Below are 26,251 nucleotides of genomic sequence, written 5' to 3'. Positions count from 1 at the left end.
ACAAGATTAAGAACATTGTTTACTATTTAGCTACGTTAAACATGTGGCGCAAACTATGCATCTCTCACTATAAATGCAGAAACTTTGCTTCGTTCATTTTTTTAAAAAAGAAGAAAAAACGTATATTCAACTTAAAAACTTACCAATTGAATCCCCCTGTGCCTTCAATACCCCTATGCATGTGTCGCAAACTGAATAGAAAATTCCCCAGTGGTTCAGATGCATCCAACACTGCTACCTAGTCTTTGCACGATTTTCTTCAGACTTTAGTCACCGTGCACCTTCATATCCCCCTCCTCCTCGGTTTCCGAGAATGGCACCTGATATAGCAGATTTCTTAAGATTATATGCATGGGAAGCAGAGTGTGACTGCGGACGAATATGGCCGCCTGCCCGTGTCACTCTGCGAGTCCAGCTGGCCCGAGAGACCCATTGACTCCGACAGAGCTGTGACAAACTCTGTGTGCGAAATGTGGATATGAGACAATACCTGCCTTCCTGGAGAGTCTTGAGGACTGGGGGCCATACGACGTTGCTGGCAGCCACCCCTGCTCCCCTTTTCAAGGGAAATTTTTGCCCCGGGTGTACGAAAGTTCCCCTTTTTGACTTAGTCACCCCCTCCTTTTTAGCCCACTGGTACTAATGTTATCGACTGGATGTACACTGTCTCCCTGCTAAACAGACCCCAGTGCCTGTGCTCTTTCCCTAAAAACTGTTCATGTGTTTGGTTATAACTCAATTTGCAAGAACTTTAGCACCCTTGTAAGTCCCTGGTAAATTGTTCCTATGGTACACGGGGCATGGGTTCTAATGAGGGTCTATATGGGTTGCAGCATGTATTATGCCACCCAAAGAGACCCCCACAAAAACTGCATGCAAACTGCCAGTGCAGGATGGGTGAAAGGTCTCAAGCCCTTCCGAAAACCCAAAATTGCATACTCCCTGTGGGCAATGCTCAAGTACACTGCATGTCTTTTATGTAAGTCTCCCCTACAGCAGGCCTTGGAGCCCTAAGGCAGGGTGCATCATAATTCATGTGAGGGCATATCTGCGTGGGCAGGTATGCCTCTGTGATGCCTAGTGCCATTACAAGGGCATTGCAAGTGAGCAGGCAGCCATGTTAAATATTTGTGCTGGGCACTGGTCATTGCGAGTTACCCAGCTATATAATTAATGCACTGAAAATAATGGTGTTTAGTATCAAACACCTTGTCTCAATAAATCTATACTGATGGCAGGTTTAGATTTATTTTGATATGCACCCAAAGGGCTCATAAGTTGTGCCCCTGGAAACTTTCTAGTCCTCTAGTGTGCTGGCTGACTGGCATCGTCCAGCCTTCCACCACAAACATGTTTCTGACCCACTGTAGGTGAGAGCCCGCGCTCTCAAAGGCCAGCAACAATGCCTGCTCCAGAGGAAGTTGTTCACACCTCCTTCAGCAGGATGGTTCATGATTTAGCATATCAAGGCAGGGACTTCAAATCTCCTGCCACATTTGATATGTGACCCGGCTTCACCAGACCTGGGAGTTGCCACCCGCTGCCATGAGGCCCATTTGGCTCCAGAGCAGGTGCTAAATTTGATTGTTAGTAGGCGTGTTGTACATTCAGGCTAAGCACACCCCACGTGGCCACGAGAAGTGGACAACTAAAAGAGTTTCACCATTTTGAATTCAGTGAAACTATAAACTCTGGGTCAGGATTATGCCCACTCTCCACAGGAAGTGGTCATATCGAGGGTGTAGTCAACTCTGGGGTAAGTAGCCCATTGGCTACTATCCTACACTCCCTTAAACACCCCTAAATTCAGTATTTAGGGGTCCACCTGACAACAGGTGCTCAGATTGCTTTAAATGGGAACCGAAATTGGCGCCAAATCCTGTTGGGCTGCTGCTGTCCCGACAATTGCAAAGACCCGACTCGTCCAGAAGCTGTGCTTCCTCCTAAAGTCTGGGAGGACTGTCCAGTGCTTCAACAACCTCGCAGCATCTCCCTTGGTGTGGAGGAGCCATTCTGCTGCAGCTACGGACCGCACTTGTCCGGTACTCCGTTTTGCTGACCGCAGGTGTACAAAGGAAGCGTCTTGCCAGGAAGAGGTCACCATGGTTACAGGAGGTCAGCCCCATCGCTCCAGCAAGTTTCAAGACACTAGGCCCTTCAGGAGCCTCCCACCACCAATACCCTGGGTATAAGAGTATTTGCTGCAACCAACACAACCAGCTCCTCTGCACCCGGACTCACCAGGGCAGGTAAAAGTGATCTGCTGGTGGTTTCTTGGACCTTAGCCCCAAGCACCTTAAGTCCCAAAAGGCACCCTCCAGAAACTCTTGCAAGTATATGTATGCAGTGGGTGTTCATACCTAAAAAAAAAAAAAAAAAAAAAAAAAAAATATTTATTTGAGCATTTTTCTGTTTTACTGCAAAAATACTATCTCCGGAAGTACTTAACTGATTCCGATGATCTTGGTATCTAAAATTATATACGAATCTGTGATATTTTTCTAAATTAGTCTCTGCTCTGCTTTTCTTCTTGACTGCGTCTCATTTATTGACTGTGTGAAACAAATGCTTAACACTACCCACTCTGATAAGCCTAAGCTGCTCAACCACACTACCACCAATAGAGCAATTTGGAATTATTAATTTAAGCCCTGTAAAGAAATAAGGGTCAGCTGTACTTTTTGCTTGGTGTACCTTTACATTGGCACTACCACATAAAAGGCAGCTTCCTACAGTGGGCTCTCTGTGCACCAGCTGGCCAAACAACAGTTCTGTAGTAGGGGATCTCTGTTATAGTCATAATCTAGTGAATAGTCCCGCCCATGTGCGCGGACCCCGGAGCAATAAAAATAATCTCTTAAGTTGTCAAGCCATGCAGACCTGCAGCTACACTTAAGAGAGAATTCAAAGACAGATAATGCAGCCTATATCCATAGGCTACACTGTCCAGTACTTCAACTAGAAAATTCCACCAACATCCACAAACAGCACTGCCTGCCCAGCTTTTTCCACAGAGAAAAACCTGCCTCCACCAGCAAAAGCCTCTGGAATGATAGAGAGGGAGGAATGGACAGACAAGCCCCATAGGCTGCCATTATGTGGCTCAGAACAGGATACTGTGCCTTTAAGAAAACTTTCCAGAACTTTTCCAGTATCCCAGAATGCACAGCAGGTCCCTTGTACTTTCAGTTCTTTTTTCCGGCTCCTGCTAGCAGAACCCTGGAGCATTAGCTCTTCTTTTTTTGAGCTTTTAATTCATTTTTAGTGATTTTTTTCTGGATTTTTGAAGTTTCACTCGACGTCTTTGGCCTTTATCTACATTCTGCTGTGGTTTTTTGGCAGAATTTCTGCAGTTGTCTTGTCTCTATACCTTCTGACAAGTGCTTTGACAGCGGTAGGAAATAGAGGCCAAAGCTGAAGCTCACAGAGTTTTTCTTCTGTGCTTGCCTGTGTCTTATGTCTTTGACACCTGTCTAGGCATCTTCTTCAGCCTCTGGGTAAGAAGAGGGTAGGTCCTCTACCACGTCCCATGCTGTGTCCTCGGGGGTTTTCCCCAGTAGGAACGCGACTGTAAAACGACGCGATTCCGGTCAGGTGACGTCGAGAGCAGGTATGACACCGATATGCTCTCCGTCGACCCAGGACTCCGGTCGACGCGACATCAAAAGCCCACGTCAAGGAGTAGACCTTGACGTCGAGGTGATGCTTGACGTCGAGGTGATGCTTGACGTCGAGGTGATGCTTGACGTCGAGGCGCAGCGATGCTTGACGTCGAGGCGCAGCGATGCTTGACGTCGAGGCGCAGCGATGCTTGACGTCGAGGCGCAGCGATGCTTGACGTCGAGGCGCAGTGATGCTAGACGTCGAGGCGCAGTGATGCTAGACGTCGAGGCGCAGTGATGCTAGACGTCGAGGCGCAGTGATGCTAGACGTCGAGGCGCAGTGAAGTGATGGTGATGTCATGGGTGACGTTGAGGGGTCATTACTGGCGCTCGAGCCTGTGGCTCCTCAGCCGGCGATCCCCCTCCCGTGGAATCTTGATGTCCCTAGAACGAGGTCTCGTGTTGGGGCGTCGGTCCCATGGACTCCGCTGCCTTCCATAAGGTCCCGTCGTCACCGTTATGGAAGGTCTCGAGTCAGGCAGGCCAGGGATGCATCTTACGTGCGTATGGAGAGGTGCTCTCCTGCTCTTACGAATTTCCCCCTTAGCGGGTTGTTCACTGGTGTGTGGTACTTGACTTTCGTACACCGTCACCGGCCAGTATGTTCTGGCTTCGGAGCTTCCTGTATAGCTGATATCAGTGATGTGTAAGACTCTACAGATGAAACCTCTTGCTGGGCCGTTGTGATAAATCCCTGTGTGAGTTCCTTCACCAAAATGTGGATCTCCTGCCCAGAGACAGGGATAGTCTATAGGGCTTGATGGTTGCGGATATACATTATTCGGCTCTGCAGCAGATATCTCGCTTCAGGCGAAACCCGGGCATTGCCATGGTTTTGTTCTACGGCGACATACTTGTATTCGTCCGACATCTCTGAAGCCTGCGGCACAGCAGTGTGTGTCTAATCTCCCGTTCTCTGGCGCAACTCTTTTGCTCCCATGCGGATAGCGAGGTGGCCCGCATGAAGGCCAAGGCAGAGGCTTTGAAGGCTGTAGGTTTGGAGGGGCATGGAGAACGGCTTAAGGCCGTCCGCCCTTTCCAGCGGCGTTATGCATCCCAGATTTTGTTTCTGCGGTCTCGGGCCGCCATTGAATCGTTCAGGTGCTGAATATCGTGCGACTCTTCCAGTTCTCCTCCAGCGCTCCCGCCAACTCAATAGCGCTACATGCGCGAGTTGTAGAAGGAGGCCACCACCCTCTTCCAGTAAAGGAAGATTGAATCGGCTCCTCTGGGACGGAATGGAATGGAATGGGATGGTACTCACTGTTCCTTCTAGTCTGCAAGGGAGACATGACCGAGTTTGGACCCGTGTTCGGCGTGCAACAGGCCGACTCCTGGGGTCAAAGAGTAATAAATTCCGGTGGAGGTCCCTGCATCAGATTTCCCCTCAACTTCATCAGGGAGACTGACTATGCGCATTAGATCTGAAGGCCGCAGATTCTCACGTACCCCTGGCGAGGAAAATATCGTGAGTTCCTGCTTTTCACAGTGGGCAACGACCATTATCATTGCTTTGTGCCTCCTTTCGGCCTGAAGTCAACACCTCGGAATGTTCCATACGCAAGGACGTAGTGGCTGCGCATATGAGAGTAACAGTGTCTTTGTCTATCCGTTTCTGGATGACTGGTTGATCAAGGCAGCTACTTTCAGGTAGCGCGCCTGCATTTCACTCGGACTTTCTCTCTCTTACTTCGTTTGGGCCTCCGCACCAACCTCACGAGGTCTGTCTTGGCTCAACTAATGTGTGTCCTTCGGAGGGGAGACACTCTTCGATCCTTCGGAAGGCTCGAGTTCTCATAATCATGCCCTCCCCAACGGTGGGGGCCGGTCTCGTCTCTTCTGGGCTTTATAGCTCTATGTGTCTTCTCCTCTGCACTGCAACGATTGGTTGATCAAGGCAAACTCCTTCTCGGAAGCACAAGCGCACTTCCAGAAGACGTGCGTTCTCTTGAACAAGCTGGGGTTGCACGTCAACATGTCCAAGTCTGTCCCGACGCCGGTCCAGTGCATACAGTACGTGGGGGCCTCCATCTCTACGCTGTCAGTAAGCGTGTCTCCTTCAGAGGAGAGACGATTGTCACTCCTTCGGAAGACTCAGGCCCTTATGACCGCTCCATCGACAACAGTGAGGAAGGTGTCTTCGCTGCTGGGATCGATGGCATCATGTATCTTCCTCGCGCACGGCTGCACATGAGACCACTGCTGGAGTGCTTGGAGGATCAGTGGGATCAGAGGACAGGTTCTTGGGACGACGAGATACGGCTGTCTCTGCATGCTCTTCAGTCGCTGAAGTGGTGGTGTTCGGCGGAAAATCTCCTCAGGGGGGTTTCCTTCCACAAGAACATTCCCACGCAGAGTATCGTGACGGATGCGTCGCTCCATGGCTGGGGAGCGCATTCCAGAGAGTGGTCCCCGTTGGAGTCGACGTACCACATGAATTTCTTGGAACTCAGAGCCGTTTACCTGGCATTGACGGCCTTCCATCCGTCCTTCCAGACCAACTCGCTGCTCGTCCAGACAGACAATACAACCACGATGTAATACCTCAACAAGCAGGGGGGGTCGAGATCACGCACTCTGTCGCAGGAGGCGCAGTCGATCTGGCACTGGCTTCTGGCCAGAGGACTGACAATTACGGCCACGCATCTGCCGGTTGTGCAGAATGTTCAGGCGGACGCACTGAGCAGACTGCTTCAGGAAAACCACGAATGGGTCAAAAACGACGAAGTACTAGGGGATGTCTTTGCAAGGTGGGGGACTCCAGACGTAGATCTATTCGCCACCGCCAAACAGCGAATGCCGAGACTTCGCATCCAGGTACTACCAGCGGGTGACGCTGGGGAATGCGCTCTGGATCGACTGGTCGAACAGCTTTCTGTACGTTTTTCCACCCATTCCCCTGATTCCGGCGGTGCTCATCAAGCTGTCCCAGTCTGGGGCGCGGATGACCCTGATTGCCCCGGGATGGTCCAGACAGTGGTGGTTCGCGGACGGCTTCACCGGTCTCTCCGCCCTCACATACGGCTGCCGTGCAGGCCGGACCTTATCACGAAGTTCGGAGGGCAGTTGGGGCACCCCAACCTCTCGTCTTTGAGTTTGGCGGCATGGCACCTGAGATAGTGCAATGTGGACATTTGAATCTACCAGCAACGAGTGGAAGAGATTCTGCATCTGGTGCAGGTCCATGCACTTTGACCCGACGACATGTAAGGAAGATGTCCTCCTTACGTACCTTTGGCATTTGGCGCAGTCTGGCTTTAATTTCCATTCCATGAAGGTCCATCTCGCTGCTTTGACTGCTTACAGGAAATGCCCTTCACAGGCTTCCTTGCTTTCAGATCCCTGTCATCAAGGATTTTTTTGGAAGGCTTGAAGAAAGTGTTTCCTCCTGTGAGACTTCCCTCGCCTTCATGGGAATTGTATGTGGTGCTGTCCAGATTGATGCATGAGCCTTTTGAACCTATTCACAAGGCTTCGTTGCAGCACCTGTCTTGGAAGGCATTACATCGGCCCGGAGGGTGAGTGAACTTCAGGCGTTGTGTTGCCAAGAACCTTATACTGTATTTCATGCTGCTAAGTATTTATGCGTACTCACCCTAAATTTCTTCCTAAGGTTATATCTGATTTTCATGTCAACCAGACCATAACTTTACCTACGTTTTTTCAGAATCCCTCTTCTCCAGCGGAAAGGTCTCTACATTCCCTGGACGTTAGGAGGGTGTTGAAGTTTTATCTTGATAAGACCAAAGATATTCGTAGGTCAGACCAATTGTTTATCAATTATGGATCAGTCAGGACCGGTCTTGCTACCTCCAAACAGTCCATCTCTCGGTGGATTGTGTCCTGTATACAATTGTGTTACCAAAAGGCTAATAAGACCATAGGGGGTAAACCTAAGGCTCATTCCACCAGGGGCAAAGCTGCCACGACTGCTTTGCTGCGTAATGTTCCGGTTGCAGAAATCTGCAAGGTGGCCACTTGGAAGTCGGTCCATACCTTTGCTGCGCATTACTGTCTGGACACGGATGCCAGGGCAGATGCTCAGGTTGGGCAGGCTTCACTTCGAAATTTGTTCGCACAGTAGTGGTATTATTTTGTAATCTTCTCCACCGCCGTTTTTGTGTGGGGATGGGCTTGCCATTCTATTCACTAGATTATGACTATACACAGAGATCCCCTACTACAGAAGGAGTAGTTTCTTTTCTGTAACTCCAGTTCTGTAGTAGGGGTATCTCTGTATAGTCATAAGCGCCCGCCCGCCTCCCCGGTGGAGAGATGAATGTTAATATAAGGAATGCTACAGGTCTGGCGTGCTACGTCTTCAAAAAGAACTGAAAGTAGAAGGGACCTGCTGTGCATTCTGGGATACTGGAAAAGTTCTGGAAAGTTTTCTTAAAGGCACAGTATCCTGTTCTGAGCCACATAATGGCAGCCTATGGGGCTTGTCTGTCCATTCCTCCCTCTCTATCATTCCAGAGGCTTTTGCTGGTGGAGGCAGGTTTTTCTCTGTGGAAAAAGCTGGGCAGGCAGTGCTGTTTGTGGATGTTGGTGGAATTTTCTAGTTGAAGTACTGGACAGTGTAGCCTATGGATATAGGCTGCATTATCTGTCTTTGAATTCTCTCTTAAGTGTAGCTGCAGGTCTGCGTGGCCTGACAATTTAAGAGATTATTTTTATTGCTCCGGGGTCCGCGCACATGAGCGGGACTATTCACTAGATTATGACTATAACAGAGATACCCCTACTACAGAACTGGAGTTACAGAAAAGAAACTACTCCTTCTTCCTTCACTTTAACTGCATCCTTACGAATAGTGACACTACCCACTGGATTGTAGGAGGGGATTGGAATCTGGGTCGTGGAGCAGTTTTGAACCACACTGTCCCGCTTGATAGTGGGCAACTGTAGGAAGCTGGCTTTTTATGTAGTGAATCACAATGAGGTACATTATGTAGAAAGTCCAGACTGCCCTTATTGTATTACGGGGCTTAAATTAATCATCTCAAATGCTCTCTTTGTGGTAGTGTGGGCTAGCAATTTAGGCTTATCACAGGATAGTGTAAGAAACCAGAGACAAATTTAGAAAAATAGATTTTTATATAACTTTTAACACCAAGATCATCGGAATCGGGTAAGTACTTAAGCCGTTAACAATTTTTACAGTAAAAACTGTAGAAAATGACCGTTATCAGATTTGAGGCATGATCCTCGAACGCGGTAATATTATCCTATGGGAGAAACATTGCATAGGTATCCTTACATATGGCTTACTGGACCGTTCTACTGGACTTAAAGTAAGTAGGGGCCAAGGTCCAAGAAAGCACCAACATTTCAAATTTACCTGCCCTGACTGGGGGACCAGTCTGGCAGAGCCCATGTGGGAGCTCGGCTCTTGAGGGTCTCAGCACTACAGAGACACCGTGGATTACTTGAGCCTGGGCTGTGGTGCAGGTTTTTTTTTTTGTCCGGCAGGTGGGTTAGTTAGAGGTGCTCACGGTTCTCTGTTCTGAGTTCAACCCAATAGACTTTCTTACAGGAAGTCGCTTGAAACCTGGGCCTTTTCTTATAAACAGATATAATTTTTTCCCTGGCCAGTTTCTCTGAAGCATTGCTTTTAGAGCCAAGACACCTCTACGTTGCGCAAATATGTTACTGACTTACCTTCAGAAGAGGGAAAACAAACACAGCAGGGCCCACTCTCAATGTGGAGCTGGCCTCTCTCGGAGTCCCCTCACATGCAGTTAAATGTTGGCACAATGGTGTTCCGACTGATTACAAACAAGCCTCTGTGCTTGTAACTGGCTCCTGTACCTCAGCTATTGCTGCTGGGTAGCTCCTGGGGGTCTTGGCGTCTCCAAACGTGGCAGGGAGACGGATCTGACCTCCTGGAGCAACAAAGACCTCTTTCTGGAGTGCTACTCCCTCGATGAGCCGGGGTAGTGGCAGAACGATGTACCAGGCAGATGCTGTGCCTGCCTGCTGGTGCAGGGAAGTAGCTCCTCCATTGCAAGGGAAATGTTGCTGGGTTGCACGATTGTTGGCCAGACCTCCAAGGGTTTGGGGAAGCTGTTCCACTGCTAGATGAGTCTTTGATTGTTAGGAGAGCAGCAGTCAGGCCGGGCTTTGTGCCAAGTTAGGAGCCGGTGCACAGTTCTCACATGTTCGGCTCTTCTTTGTCCGTCTTCTTTGAGGCAGTCACTGGTGGCAGGGGGCCACCTAAATACTAAATTATGGGGCGTTAAGGGAAGTGAAGAGTAGTAGCCAATGGGCTACTTACCCCTATAGTCATTACACCCCCTATATGACCACTTCCTGTGGGGAGTGGGTATAACCCTGTCCCAGAGTCCCTAATTTCATCAAAAACAAGATGGTGGATCCCTTCTTTCGTGGAGCAGTTTAGGTAGCCCATCTTATGGGTGTGACTAGCATGGAGGTGCAACAAGCCTACTGCATAGCTAATTATTTGCCTGTCCTGGTTCCAAATGGGCCTCCGGGATAGGGGTGGCAACTCCTAGGAATGGGGGAAGCCGGGGTCGCATATCAAAGTCGGCAGGGGCTTTGAAGCCCCTGGCCTTGATATGCTAACTCACTAGCCATCCTGCTGGAGGAGGTGTGTACAAGCATTGTTTCTGACCTCCCAGAGCGCCGGCTCTCATCTGCAGGGGGTCAGAAACTTGTCTGTGGTGACAGTCTGGACGATACCAGTCAGCCAATACACTAGATACTGGTGGATTTCTAAGAGTGCACCTCTAATGTCCCCTCTGGGTGCATGTCATAATAAATCTAGAACAGGTAACAGTACAGATTTATTTAGACAAGGTGTTTGATCCCAAATACCATAGGTTTCTGTAAAGCCATCATGTTGCTGGGGCTCTCTTGATGACCAGTGCCCAGTACATATACTTAAGATCACTTCCCTGATCACTTGTACCATCTGGTCATTAAACTAGACAGCACAGGGGCATAGCTGCTCATGTAGATATGTCCTCACATGTAATAAAATGCACCTTGCCTTAGGGCTACAAGGCTTGAGGTAGGGGTCACTTGCATATCTTGTTTGTAGAGACTTTGGCATGGCACACAGGGAGTTTGCCATGTTGTGCTTTCACACATGGTTTGCTTCATGTCATGCATCCTGTAGTGGTAGCCTGCATGCAATTTTAATGGGGGTCCCTTAGGGTGGCATAATGCCTGCTGTCGCCCTTAGTGGACCCTATTTAGTACCCATGCCCTAGGTACCCAGGGTACCATTTACTAGTAACTTACAGGGGTGCCAAAGTGTGTGCAAATTGTAGTACAATTCGACCATTTTACCTTGTTTTTAGGGAAAGAGCACTGGCATGGGGACCTGGTAAGCAGGGACCCAGTGCACATTAGTCGAAAAACATCAGTACCGTTGGCAAAAAGGGGGGGTGACCGTGACAAAAAGTGGCACGTTCCTACAGCAATAATGCAGACGGGGCTTTCCTGGGGGACATCACGGCAGACCATGGCCTTGTGGAAATCTGCCATCTATCTGACCCAGCTGATCGGGAGTATACCTTCCTTACTTTGATACACAGCACGCAGTCCCAGTTAGACTACTTCCTGGTCTCACACCCCATGGTCGTCCTTTCTCTGGAAGTTCTGATCCTTGAGGACTCGCTCTCAGAGCATTCCCCACTACTGCTCTCCCTGGAACTGGTGCTGACCAGTCTGGGCCGTAGGCCTTGGAGCCTCAACATCTCCTGGTATTACTCCCCTTTGGGCAAGACACAGCTTTGTTCTCAGGTCACTGACTATCTAGAGCACAACCGGGGATCTGCGGCCTCTCTGTGCATTGTCTGGGCGGCCCCTAAAGCGACTATCCGGGGTCAACTGATGCAGGCAGTTCGGGCTGGACTGTTCCCATGAGGCACAGGGTCAAGACTGATTTGCATATGGCCATGTCTAAACTGGGGTGGCGTAGTGGGCAAAAGAACGATGGATTTAACCCAGATCTCTTGACTGGGGGAGAATGTCTGTATTGTCAGCATTCCGTCCATCATTTGTTTGTTGTAACGCTTTTCGCCCTAAGTGGGATGGGTATTCCCAGACGTGGGACCCGTGCTCACTACGCCACTGGAGTCAAGCTATCCTGGCTGATGACGGCTGATAGCCAGAAACCGGTCCTAGGATGCTTGATTCCGGTCCAGGGAAGACATGGCTTGGCAGTTCGGGCTGGACTGTTCCCATGAGGCACAGGGTCAAGACTGATTTGCATATGGCCATGTCTAAACTGGGGTGGCGTAGTGGGCAAAAGAACGATGGATTTAACCCAGATCTCTTGACTGGGGGAGAATGTCTGCATTGTCAGCATTCCGTCCATCATTTGTTTGTTGTAACGCATGTGAACAAACAGTCAGCCTTCCGGCAAAAGGTCCTGGACGCTGACATCGCCTCCCTCATTCACCTCTGTATGGAGGCCCCCTCGGTTCACATTGACCTTAATGTGCTGTGCATCTCTAAGGTGGAATATGCGTTGCAAAGCTTACGGGGCAGCCACTATGAGCAAGGGTATAAGGCCTGGAGGATGTCGGCGGCTCAGTTGCACCAGCTGGAGGCTGCACTGGCCATTCCAGCCCTTCACTCTGCCACAGTAGAGACCCTCACCGTGCCACAGGATATTGTGGATGAATTTGCGGCTTATTACTGAGATTTATAAACCCTGGAGGTCACTGTGGTTCAGACAAGGTTTGATACCTTCTTCATACGGTGCGCCTCCCCTGCCTCATTGACTACAGGAGGAATCTATTCAAGAGCGAGAGATCACCAAGGCAAAGATCTGGCTGACCATCTTTAGTCGCCCGTACCATAAGGCTTCCTTGGAGGACGGCTTCCCGGCAGAGTTCTATAGGTGGAAAAAGGATGTGACGGCCTCCCACCAAGAGGCCCTTTGGGAGGCCGAAAGGACGGGCTCCCTTTCCAACAGGTCCTTGATTGCGTTCTATCCCTATCTGGGAAAGGACGCTCTGCTCAATTGGAACATCAAGATCTTGGCAGTGGTACTGGCTGCTCGCCTCCAGAATGTGATCCTGTCTCTTATTCATCATTCACAGGTAAGGTTTGTGCTCAGTGAGGGACCTCCCCAAAGCAGCCCTCGCCATCATCCTGGACGACAAGGAGGTGTTCAGCAGGATTGAGTGGGGCTTTCTCTATGTGAGGATTTCATAGGCAAGGACCAGTGGCTTTACGACCCCCTCCCCTTCACGCAGGTCAGCTGCATGGAACTTTCTCTCAGACCCCTTCCCGGTCCGCCCGAGAACGTGACAAGGCTGCCCATTATCGCCCCTTCTTTTTCTTCTGGCCAGCAGTCCCTGTCGTTGGCGGGAATCCCCATCCAGGGGGAGCTTTGACACTTTATCTTCTGTAGTAGGGGATCTCTGTGTATAGTCATAATCTATGAATAATCCCCGCCCATGTGCGGGGACCCCGGAGCAATCAAAAATATCTCTTAAGCTGTCCCGCATTTGCAAACCTGCAAAGACACTTAAGAGACAGACAAAATAATACAGCCTAATCACACCAAGGCTGCACTGGCCAGCACTTCCTCTGAAGTGAACACAACAGCCAAAATAAAGTTGAAATGTCATTTTTATTCACATTTGACATGTTCCTTTATTATCACACACTCCCTTCACCAAAATCCCTTTAAACAATAGAGAGGAAGGGGTGGACAGACAAGCCCTATAGGCTGTCATTATGTGTCTGCTAAAGGGATACCGTGCCTTTAAGAAACTCTCCAGAGACCCCCGGTATCCCAGGATGCACAGCCAACACAAGTTACTTTCAGTTCTTTTTTCCGGCTCCTGCTAGCAGGACCCTGGAGCTTGAGCTCTACCCTTTTGGGTGGTTTACTTGATTTAAATTGGATTTTTTTGGATAAATAGTGTTTTCATTCGACGTCTAGAGCCTTTGTCTACTACTGCCTGCAATCTGGAGCAGTTTTGGCCCACTCTTAGCATGGCTTTGTTCGATAACTGCCCTGAGTGTGGGAGGAAAAAGGCTAAGACGGACCCACATGATGTGTGTATCCTCTGCTTGTCGCCCTCACATGTCCCAGCTACATGTGACATCTGCAAAACCTTTTCTAAGAGGACCCTGAGGGACAGGGAGAAGATTCGCCTTCAGGGACAGGAGCAGCAGAGGACCGGTGGGACTTCGGGGCATGGAGGGTCTCATTCCCCCGCCTCCGCCCATGCTTCAGCCCCTGGAGGGACCTCCGGGCAGAGCAGGGAGCAGAAGCGGCACCTACCGGCTGGTAGGTCGTGTTCGACGTCGAAGGCGACGACGTCGACGGCGAGAGAGAAGGCACCGGTATGTTCGCCGTCGATCCAGGGCTCTGGGTCGCGGCAGCCTCGGCGTTCGACATCGAGGGAGGGGCCGGCGAGACCCGGGACCGGGTCGCCGTCGCAGGTGTCACGGTCGACGTCAACAACACATCGACGTCGTACCGAGCCCCATGGACTTCACTCGCCACCTTCGCCGTCGACCCACGGCTCGACGCTGACGGAGTCGACGCCGAGATCCCGGCGCCCGCCGTCCAGGCGGAGACGATCGCCGTCGAGGCACAGGTCGCCGTCGAGGCACAGGTCGCCGTCGAGGCACAGGTCGCCGTCGAGGCACAGGTCGCCGTCGGGGCACAGGTCGTCGCCGTCGAGGCACCAGCGGTCGACGTCGAGGCACCAGCGGTCGTCGTCGAGACATCAGAAGTCGACGTCGAGACATCTGAAGTCGACACCGCGGCGACGGAGGTTGAGGCGTGGTTCGACATCGAGGAGGCATGGTTCGACGTCGAGAGGACGCTCGACTGCGAGACAGCGTTCGACGTCGAGGGCTAAGAGACGCCGGACGAGGTCGACGTACAGTTCGACGTCGCAGACATCGGGGAACACGTCCTCAGTGATTACGATCTCCAGTCGGGGATCGGGGAGACGCGGACGTTCCCCGTCGGTGGCTTCCACGCGGGACAGGCCCGCCAAGAAGAGGAGAGTGGCCGCGAGCCCGGACAGTTCTGGTGGGGGCTCGCCTGCTAGGAGTGATGGGGCTTCGGAACATCTGTCCCCGCTGCGTACCCAGCAGCCGCCTCTGCCTCCGGTGCCCGACCTTCCACCGGCGCCGCCACCGGTGCCTGCCCTTCCTCCGCCCCCTCCTCCGCTGCCTCTGCCCGTGCCTCAGCTGCCTACGTCGCCGCCACGGCCACCTCCTCCGGCCCCGAGGGTCCCTCACAGGCAGAGATCTCGCTCTCGCCCTCGCAGGCGATCACGGAGTAGGCGCAGACCGTCCACTCGCTCTGGACATGGACGACGGTATCGGTCTCGTTCCAGGGGCTCGAGGGGCACGTACTCTTCTGGAGCTGGCCGGTTTTCGCCCTCACTGTCGGAGACGCCTCCTACCCGCGTCTCGCCGGTGGATGACATCGCCACGTTCCAGGAGGTGCTGATGAGAGGGGCTGCGAAGTTGGGGATATCAGTCACTACCCCTATCCCTACTACTTCTGTGATCTTTGAGACTTTGCATAAGACTCATCTGTCGCGCCCCCTCCTTCCGTTGGTCCCGGGGTTGGAGGAACCTGCAGTGGAGGTGTTCTTGACGCCGGCCGTGGTGAAACCGGCGCCCTCGAGACTGCTAAAAAAGTACAGGGCACCAGACTCGGACCCGGCGTTCCTCAGAGTGGATCCTCCACCGGATTCTGTTATCGTGGCGGCGGCTCGTAAGCAGCACTCTACGACGCCTTCATCCACGGCTCCTCCGGATAAGGAGAGTCGCAAAATGGACTCCTTGGGGAGGAGGATGTGCTCCACGTCGGCCACCACGATGAAGGCCGCTAGCGCCTCCGCTCTGTTGGGGCGCTATGACAGGTCTCTTTGGGACTCCCTGCAACAGTTTGCTGCCTCCCTGCCTAGAGACAAGAGGGAGGACTTTCAGGAGGTGCTGAACGAGGGCATGATGGTCTCTAATCAGATCATCAGTGCGGCGGGGGATGTGTCGCTGCTGGCGGCCCATGGGTACTGCCACGGCATACACATGAGGAGGCATTCCTGGCTGCGGCTGACCCCGCTCAAGCCTGAAGCGCAGCAGAAGATCGCCAATTTACCATTCTCTGTCACGACGCTGTTCGGGTCACATGCAGATGACGAGATGGCCCGCATGAAGGCTGAAGCGGAAACTCTGAAGGCGGTGGGGCTGGAGAGGCCCAAGGAGCAGAGGAGGTCCTTCCGATCCTCAGGCAGGCGCTACGCCAAGCAGAGAGGCCAAGGGCGTCAGTCGGGCCACCAACAACAGCCCCAGCAGCAGCAGCAGTACCCGAGGCAGTCCTTTCAGAAGCGCCAGAGGGGCAGAGGCCAGCATCAGTCCTCGGCGGGGAACAAAGGCCCGGCCGGATCGAAGCCCTGAAAAGCTACTTCCCCCTCATCCGTTACCCGCTCCGGTGGGGGGAAGTATTCAACACTACCTGGCAGAGTGGAGGACAATAACGCAGGACAAGTGGGTGCTGAATATTGTTTGCAATGGGTACTGTCTTCGTTTCACCAGCCCGCCCCCACAGATTCCACCCGTGCGCTCCTCCTACATGGTAAGGGAGCTCCAGCGGGAGGCAGACGTTCTGTTAAAAAAGAGAGCGATAGAAGCGGTTCCTTTGCAGCAAAAAGGAAGAGGTCTCTACTCACGGTTCTTTCTCGTAAGAAAAAAGGACAAGAACGAGTTCAGGCCTATTCTAGATCTGCGTCAGGCCAACAAGTGGATCCGCAGAGAAAAGTTCCGTATGTTGTCCCTGCATCAGATTTACCCTCAGTTGCATCGAGGAGACTGGCTGTGCGCCATAGATCTGCAGGACGCTTACTTTCATGTGCCGATCACACCAAAGCATCGCAAGTTCCTGCGGTTTCTGGTAGGCAACAACCATTACCAGTATTCAGTACTCCCGTTTGGCCTGAAGTCTGCACCACGGACGTTCTCCAAGTGCATGGCGGTGGTCGCGGCACACCTGCGGAAGACCAAGGTGTTTGTGTATCCTTACCTGGACGATTGGCTGATCAAAGCGTCCACTTACCAGGAAGCCCAGTGCCATTTCAACAGGACAGCTGCCTTGCTGCATCGCCTGGGCCTGCACATCAACATGTCGAAGTCAGTGCCGATCCCTGTGCAGTGTCTCCAGTACTTGGGGGCCTCAGTCAATACCTTGACCGCAAGCGTGTGTCCTTCGGAGGAGAGACGCTTATCGATCCGTGGGAAGGCGCGGCATCTCATCTCAGCCCGCTCTCCTACGGTGAGGACGGTGTCTTCCTTACTGGGGTCGATGGCTTCTTGCATCTTTCTCACCCCCAATGCACGTCTGCATATGAGGCCCCTACAGGAATGTCTGGAGGATCAATGGGACCAGAGGCGGGGGCGTTGGGAGGACAAGATCCAGCTGTCTCAACACGCTCGGCAGTCTCTGACTTGGTGGTGTGCCCCAGAGAATGTCTGCAAGGGGACTCCTTTTCACAAGGATATTCCGGTCCAGACCATAGTGACCGATGCGTCTCTCCAGGGCTGGGGAGCGCATTCGGGCCCTCTTCAGATTCAGGGGATATGGTCACCGATGGAGACGACTTACCATATCAACTTTTTGGAACTCAGAGCGGTACACTTGGCCTTGAAGGCGTTCCATCCCTCCTTCAGGACGAACTCCCTGCTGGTTCAGACGGACAATACTACGACCATGTATTACCTCAACAAGCAGGGGGGCTCACGTTCACGCACCCTGTCCCGGGAGGCACAGGCGATCTGGAACTGGCTGGTGGCCAGGAACCTGACGATCACGGCGACCCATCTGCCGGGAGTGCAGAACGCCCAAGCAGACGCGCTCAGCAGGCTCGTTCAAGAGAACCACGAGTGGGTGCTAAACGACGACGTGCTAAGAGACGTCTTCGCAGAGTGGGGCACTCCGGATATAGATCTGTTCGCTACGGCAGAAAACAGCAAATGCCGCGACTTCGCGTCCAGGTACTACCAACCAGGGACGCTGGGGAATGCCCTATGGATCAGCTGGTCCAACAGCTTTCTCTACGCCTTTCCACCCATTCCCCTGATCCCGGCGGTGCTGATCAAGCTGTCACAATCCAGAGCCAGAATGATCCTGATTGCTCCGGAGTGGCCGAGGCAATGGTGGTTCACCGACCTTCTTCACCGGTCTGTTCGGCCGCACCGACGCCTGCCGTGTCGGCCGGACCTTCTCACGAAGTTCGGAGGACAGATGGTTCACCCCAATCTCTCGTCCTTGAGTTTGGCAGCATGGCTCCTGAGCTAGTACAGTATGGACACTTAAACCTGCCTCAGGACTGTATGGAGATCTTGAAAGAGGCTAAGAGACCGTCTACGAGGACTTCCTACGCCTATAAGTGGAAGAGATTCTGCTTATGGTGCAAGGCAAAGGACTTGGACCCTACATCCTGTAAAGAAGATGTTATTTTGCCTTATCTGCTGCAATTAGCTCAGTCTGGGCTTAATTTTCAGTCTATTAAGGTTCATCTCGCAGCTCTGACTGCGTATAGGAAGGGCCCTTCTCAAACCTCATTTTTTCAAATCCCTGTGATTAAGGATTTTTTGGAGGGTTTGCGTAAGGTGTTTCCCCCTGTTAGAAGACCTTCTCCACCATGGGAATTGAATGTGGTGTTATCTAGGTTGATGAGGGAGCCTTTTGAGCCTATCCATAAGGCTTCGTTGCAGCACTTGTCTTGGAAGGCTGCCTTCCTTGTGGCCATTACATCGGCCAGGAGGGTGAGTGAGATTCAGGCTCTGTGTTGTCAAGAGCCGTATACTGTTTTCCATGCTTCTAAAGTAGTGATGCGTACCCATCCTAAATTTTTGCCTAAGGTAATCTCAGATTTCCATGTGAATCAGATGATAACTTTGCCTACGTTTTTTCAGCATCCTTCCTCTCCGGCGGAGAGGTCTCTGCATTCACTTGATGTACGTAGGGTGTTGAAATTCTACTTGGATAAGACAAAAGATATCCGCAGGTCGGATCAACTGTTTGTTAATTATGGTTCGGTAAGAACTGGTTTAGCTACCTCAAAGCAGTCCATTTCCAGATGGATTGTTTCCTGTATCCAGCTTTGTTACCAAAGAGCTAATAAAACATTGGGGGGTAAGCCTGCGGCACATTCGACTAGAGGCAAGGCGGCTACTACCGCTTTGCTTAGGAATGTTCCCATTGCGGACATTTGTAAGGCTGCCACCTGGAAGTCAGTCCATACGTTTACAAAGCATTACTGCCTGGATTCTGATGCTAGGGCAGATGCGCAGGTTGGACAGGCTTCGTTGAGGAATTTGTTTGCACAGTTATTTGTTGGTGGTTGGACTTACTCCACCGCTTCTTGTTGGTTGGGATGGGCTTGCCATTCTATTCATAGATTATGACTATACACAGAGATCCCCTACTACAGAAGGAGTAGTTTCTTACCTGTAACTCCAGTTCTGTAGTAGGGGTATCTCTGTTATAGTCATAAGCGACCCTCCCTCCTCCCCGGTGGAGTAACCTGACAGTATCAGGCCTGTGGTTATACACCTTCAAAAAGAACTGAAAGTAACTTGTGTTGGCTGTGCATCCTGGGATACCGGGGGGTCTCTGGAGAGTTTCTTAAAGGCACGGTATCCCTTTAGCAGACACATAATGACAGCCTATAGGGCTTGTCTGTCCACCCCTTCCTCTCTATTGTTTAAAGGGATTTTGGTGAAGGGAGTGTGTGATAATAAAGGAACATGTCAAATGTGAATAAAAATGACATTTCAACTTTATTTTGGCTGTTGTGTTCACTTCAGAGGAAGTGCTGGCCAGTGCAGCCTTGGTGTGATTAGGCTGTATTATTTTGTCTGTCTCTTAAGTGTCTTTGCAGGTTTGCAAATGCGGGACAGCTTAAGAGATATTTTTGATTGCTCCGGGGTCCCCGCACATGGGCGGGGATTATTCATAGATTATGACTATAACAGAGATACCCCTACTACAGAACTGGAGTTACAGGTAAGAAACTACTCCTTTACATGGATGACATTTTTCTTACACTTTTGCACCTCTCCCTGTCCCTCCCGTCGCTTATGTACTTCATCTCTGACTTAGCAGCGATTTCACGCTGCAGAATTAATTAGGGCAAGAGTGAGGCCCTTCCATTCTCACTAGTGACCACCCTTGCAGACACCTCAGCTGACTCCTTTCAGTGGAAGCACTCCTGTCTCAAATACCTGGGAATTTACCTCAACCAGGGACTGGAACATGTGGTGGTAGATAACCTTGACTCACCGCACGCAGCTAGTTAATGAGAATGGTCCCACTTTGGTCTCTCGCTAGAGGGAGAATGCAGGCAGTCAATATGGTGACTGCTGCAATTTACCTGTGTCCTGGGCATGTTACCCTTCCCTGAACCCCTTTCGCTGTTACGTTCTGTGGACAAGACCATTAGGGCCTTTGTGTTGGGTTCCTCCCGACCCTATCTGGCCAATAGCCGCCTGGTTGCTCACCGTTGTGCAGTGGCCTGGGTTTACCTTCGGTGATTCACTATCCCTTTGCCCGACACACGGTGCAACTTGCCTATATACTACTGCAGACCCTGGACCCCCTATTTTTTTTATTTTTTTATTTTACAGAGTTTTATATAGCGCAAACTTGACCCGAATCGGGTATCCGAGCTCTTTACATAGCACCAGTTGCATTGCATTAGGACACATTCATTGCGGGTCTTGATACAATGTAATTTTCTGGGTGGCGCCCTAGTGCTGAATCTTATTTACTGTTGCAAGACTTCCCCTTCCGGTTCAGGGAAGCTGATGCTTCAAGCTATGGTCAAGTCATGGTAATGCTCCCACCACCACCTCTCGGTGAATTCCCTCCTCCATGACCCGGCACCCTTGTGAATAACATCGACCTCCGTGTTAGAGGTGAGGTGCTTGATTGGGGTGCGTGCTGCGTGGCAGGTATATCCACTCTCCCAACAGGTTTGTGCCCAGGGAGCCATCTAACCCTTTGAGGTGTTGAGGGAGGAATTCAGCCTTCCTCCGTGCAAACACTGGCGGTATCTGCAGTTGTAACACTGTTTCATCTATGCACTTGGTCTGTGGCGCCAGGCACTTTCGCCTTCACTGGTAGTCCCTGAAGACGTGGGGTTAACTCCGAGAGGTGATATCCCTCTTCTACTGCCCCCTGCCCATTCTCTATATTTGGTGTCCCTGTTGGCCTGTGCACACCAAATGGCAGGTCGCCTCCAGCTACAATACGAACCAGAGGACTGGGTAGAGCTCCTGGAGGCCCTGAGCAGCAGCGCCAGGGAAGCCTGGCTGATGTTCTCCCTCTCAAAGTTACTTCGCAACTGCCACTGGACTCCGGTGAAGCTGCAGTTGACTCGGTGGCTGCCCTACTTCGACTGTTGGTGCTGTGCCGAAACACACTGTTTCCTGGTGCACGTTTGAAGTGACTGCACGACTGTTCATTGCTTCTGGGAGTCGATTGGTACCACACTTGGTGAGATGCTGCAGATTCTCCAGCCACTGTCTCGATCCACGATCCTTCTCCATGACTTTGGAGGCCTCCTGACCATTTCCAGATGTGAGCACCTGCTGCTCCACACAGCACTGACAATAGCTAACAAGCATTGGCATAGCCAATAGGTCTCGCATTTGGGACCTTAAAAGTGTTTAGCCATGCAAGAGTTGATGTTGTTGCAGCAAGGATATTGTGCTGCATAACTAAATTACTTATAAGGTCCCAAAAGCTAGACCTATTGGCTATGCCAATTCTTTTTGTGTGCGGAGCACATTGAAAACGACCCCACGCCTCAGGCAGCACCCACTGCATCCGGGGGGCACCCTGGGTGTGACGAGAGCAGACACCCACTAGAGGGAGATGTCCAGGACGAAGCAGCGGAAGCCCCAGCAGGTCATCTCTGGCTGCAAGACCTCCACCGGCTTGGAGAATGGTGAGGTGGGGCAAAACGCTGTAGGGGTGCACGAGGGGTGCCATGTGGGCGGTAGGGAGGTGGAGAGGATGGGTGAATGAGCAGTGGAGGTATTTGTTACAGTGGAGGAAGGCCTTGATGTGCACCCCCCTCCCCCCAATAAATTAAAAACACGCACTCACAAAAGGATATGGGACAGGTTAGGGTGGGAGCGAAAAGTTGTTACTTAGAGACCACAAGAAGCATCATTGATCAAAGTGTTTGTAGAGTGAGAAGGGGGTCCGAAAGCCTGTGAAGCCAGGGCGTGTGTAGGAGTCGGGACAGGGGAGGCCTGGGATGAAGAAATGAGGGAAAGACAAGTGATGGAGAGTGAAAGGGACAGCGTGAGAAAGAGTCCGATCGTGCTTCTGTGCCTGTGCGTTGTTGCGAGAGGGAGTACGACAGGGGAGCATAGGTGGGGAGGACTGCATGAAGCTAAGAGGCATGGGACGTGACAAATGACAGAGAAGAGGCTGGGGTTGACAGGGAGACTGGGGAAGATAGAGAGAAAGTGGTTAAAATAGAGGAGTGGGCCATAGTGACACAGGGAGAGGGGCGGGTGACAGTGTCACTCAGTGGAAAAGTCTGTGCGACTGTTCGAAAGAGACAGGTGGTTAATAACCCCGAGACGCACACAGAGAAGCAGGCTGAAACTGATGGAGAGATAGAGGCAGTTGGAGAGACATAACGTTGTGGTCACATCAAGAGAGGGAACAATGCAGCGAGACAGGGTACCTGTGAGAACGGCAGGAGAGAAAGAGACAGGACGACACAGAGGGATGGACAGGGCAGGGGCGACGACCGCACAACATGGCGCACGCAAGGGTCACCGAGAAACATTCAAAAACACTGAAAGCAAAGGACTGGGTGGCCAGCGAGACGCTGCGAGGAAGAAACATATCATTAGGATATCGAGCGAGCCAGATGAAGAGAGGAGTAAAAGAAAAACAAACACAGACACTGACGAAAAACAAGCATTGGCCGCGCAGCAGTAAAAGTAACGCCGCGTGGCAGTAAAAGCGAAAGTCATTGCGATCACTCTGAGAGCGATCGCGATGACGCGCTAAAGCACACTAGGGAGGCGTGCGCAGCAGCGGGGGGAGGGGTGGAGATGGTGCTGAAGGCTGGCGCAGGAAAGGCAGATGGCTGGGCGAGATGGGGGGGGGAATGCGGGGAGCAGCTGTGCGTGTGCACGCCATCGTGCACTCAAGCTGGTAGCCAGCACAAAAATGTGGGTAGCACTTTCAAAACCCACCTACTACATGTCTCGCAGAGCAGCGCATGCGCTGGCTCAGGCGAAACCTAAAAACGGTGTCCACCAACACTGGCACACTCTCCCACCATAACCCCCAATCACCTCGGCCCGCACGCTGAGTGGCCCACTGCCATGTATCAGACTGCCTCCTATGAACGTGTCATTTACAGTCCGCAGGATAATGCTGAGACATTTCTATGCACCTGTGCTCCTTTCCTGCAAGGGATTGGGAAGGGGGCGCATGAACGTGCCGGGTGCCCTATGCTGCAGGCATTGCGGACGTCCTGGCAGCCCTGCCAGTGGGGCCCAGGTCTTGGTGGAGTGTCCTGGCCCTCCTCTCCTTATTTTTATTCATTTTGCCTTAGGCCTTGTACGGGGTCCCGCACCTCTGCTGACCCCGTCAACATAGACATTATCGCAACACCCACCCACACTTATTCTACATTCTTGGCTTGCCCCCTTACCTGCTCCCTTCCCACTGCCTAGCCCCGCATCGCTTTCCCAGTACACCCTTTATTTTCTTTCCTTCTCTTCTCGTTTCTTTTTCTTTTCTATTCTGTTCTTATCTCGTCCTTTCTTTTCTCTTCCTTTCCTTTTTGTTTTTTTCCTCTTTTTCTCATTCTCTTCCCTCCCTGCCTCTTAGTCCCCTGTCCTTCCCCAACTGTTTCCGGGCTGTATTCTGCACCGTTACTGTAAGAGCCATTGTACCTTCTGGCAGCTTTGGGCAGCCGGTCTGTAGCATCGTATTGCTTGTTGTACCCTTTTACTATCCCGCCCCCTTGTACACTTCGAATAAAGAAGTACAAAAGAAAGAATAAATGCATGATCTCACTGAATGACTGAAGTCAAATTTGGTATCCTTCAATTTTCAGACCCCCTTATTGTGTTTATCTCACATCGTCCACTTAGATTTTCTGGGTAGCAAGTTCTTGATTTGTCATAACTTCCAATCTACTTGGAATTTATTGCTAAAAAACTGAATTCTCCTTTATCAGTCTGAAGCTATGTAACATTTGTTTGCTTTTCCCTATAGTTTGTTAAAGAGATGGACAATGAAGTTCGATTGCGATTGATGCAGTTCGTCACTGGTACCTGCCGACTACCTCTGGGAGGATTTGCTGAACTGATGGGTAAGATTAAAAGAGCTTACAACTATTTTTATTAATCATGCTGTAAAAGTGATATATCGTCCATACCTGCTATTTGATTATGTTTTAACATGCTCCAATGAAAGAAATTTCTCTGAATGTCTTACACACTATACAAGCATGCCCCGTTCCGCATAGGGAACTTCACCAGTTCCCTTTTTTTGCTGATCTAAGTAGAACTTATTCTCGATTGGAGCATCTCCATATCTTTATAGCACATGGAAGTGCCCTCTTCTTCATGATGGATCCCAATCTGAAATTCACTGCATCTCACCATCAGACTTACTTTTAAGCTTCAGGAAGAAGCTGAGGACATCTCTTTAGCTGGGTATTGTGGAAGATCAGAGCATAGAGAGATCCCTAGGAGTGTTGAGCTATGGATACATGCTGTAAACCAATCATAAAATTATATCAACAGTAAATCTTGGCATTACGTGAGTGCAGATAAGCCATTGCGAGAGAGCGAGAGAGAGATGCACACACTCTCCCACTCACTTTCTCATTCTTCGGGACCTTAGCTAAGAAAGGCATCACTTTAAGTTGGTGCCACATAAAGTGCAACTAAGTGGTAATTATTCTTGTAACATTAACCCATCATTTTTAGTTGTATATACAAATATGTAAGCGATACAACTGTGCTTAAGGTCTTTTATGTTTGGGGTTAGAGGACTAGCATTCAGACACAGTCAATGTATTCAAAGAATGATAGGTGATCTCCTGTCATGGTAATCTTCGCAAACAACATTTTCTACTGGGGCCTATTTCCTCAAATATTTGTCTGTCCTTAAATGGAGAATATGTGGTAGATCTTTTAAGCAAGGTTGGTATTTTATCTTTGTATGTCACTCTGCTCACTGCAGCACCACCTCACATAAATGTGAAAGGGCACATTTTATATATTACTTTATTTTTTTTTTGTCTTGTCATTAATTATGCAAGTTTTATTAGCACACATCAAGAGATCTCCTGACGTTGTAGCCCGGGGCATTTGCTTTTATTCAGTTCAACTATACACAACAAATTACCTAGAGATCACTATATCCATCAGCTTCACTCCATACTGAACTGTAAAATAACATTTTGAAAGGGAAACCACAGCCCACTCCCTCCCTTTACATTCTCCTCAGTTGCAGTTTCGCTTTACCAGGGACAAAGTACTCACTGGTGAATCTAACAGCAAGCATGAGGTTAATGGACCATGAACTCATATGTTCTAGGTCTCCATGTCGGAGTCAACAGGTGTCCTGCCACCAAGTGGCTAGACTTTAAACTGTTGGACACTACTGCCAGGTGCTGTACACATTACACAGTTGCCCCCTTCCCCAGAGGTAACCTCACCTGTCTTGTTTTCTGTCAACTGTGCACCTTTGTTTCTCACACTCAGCATTTTAATATCTTCTAAGAGTTTTTCTCTGTTCTCCAATCCTTCAACATAACCTTTTGAATGCAAACCATCTGGATGTTGCCACAAGTACTTTATAGCAGCTGTTGCTCAAAATCACTGATTGATCTTATAATAGAACATCATCCTACTCACTCATGCTCCCTATGGGTTACCATAGGAGGCTGGCTCAGTATATAGCGTCCTCCTATGGTGAGGCACTGTGCACAGAGTCCAGGCAACCCTTAGTGATTCTGTTTAGTTCCCTGAAAACCAGAGATCGCAAGGGGTAGCTGTGGAAAGCAGCTAAGGCTTACCCAGGAGGGTGTAAATCAAGTGCATTTACCACTGTAGTCAGTCAGTAAGTTTTTCACACAATGAAGAACCACACCAGGTGAGTATAAAAATACTTTATATTTATTACTACACACTAGACACCGACTTGGTATATCTCCTACCCGGAGATATCAATTATACACAAAAAATACTTTAGATAGAGGTAAGTAGCATAGTAAAACACATAGGTTCCAACCAGGGGGCCAAACCAGTGGGATGTGAGGTAAGTACCAAAACGGGACTAGTATCCAGGGATGGAGGACCAAAGGGGAAACGTGTATCCTCCCAAGGTGAGCAGCCAGGGATCCCACGGCGCCCAGGTGCAGAGTGATTACACAGAGTCAAACGTCCATAGATTAACACAGGGTAAGTCGCAGTTGGAATTTTACAGTTCTAGGACCCTTCCCAAAGGACCCTGAAGGAACAACTTGGATCAAGGAAGGTTGGAGAGCCACCCCACCTGTGGAAACCCAGGGGACCAGGAT

General features: G+C 50.6%; 1 protein-coding gene across 2 annotated transcripts in view; it reads left to right on the top strand.

Annotated features, from left to right (window-relative positions):
* Positions 1-26,251, top strand: part of WWP1 (WW domain containing E3 ubiquitin protein ligase 1) — an 850,740-nt gene that overhangs the window by 795,358 nt on the left and 29,131 nt on the right. For both annotated transcript variants that reach the window (XM_085605336.1, XM_085605333.1), the window contains exon 22: positions 23,935-24,031. In XM_085605336.1, coding sequence (XP_085461462.1) covers positions 23,935-24,031 — 97 coding nt within the window. The remainder of the gene's footprint in view (positions 1-23,934; positions 24,032-26,251) is intronic.

This window comes from Triturus cristatus, chromosome 5_1, assembly GCF_964204655.1.
Source record: "Triturus cristatus chromosome 5_1, aTriCri1.1, whole genome shotgun sequence".
Lineage (NCBI taxonomy): Eukaryota > Metazoa > Chordata > Amphibia > Caudata > Salamandridae > Triturus > Triturus cristatus.
The sequence above is the reverse complement of the archived record's forward strand: the minus strand, read 5'-3'. Positions and strand labels throughout refer to the sequence as shown.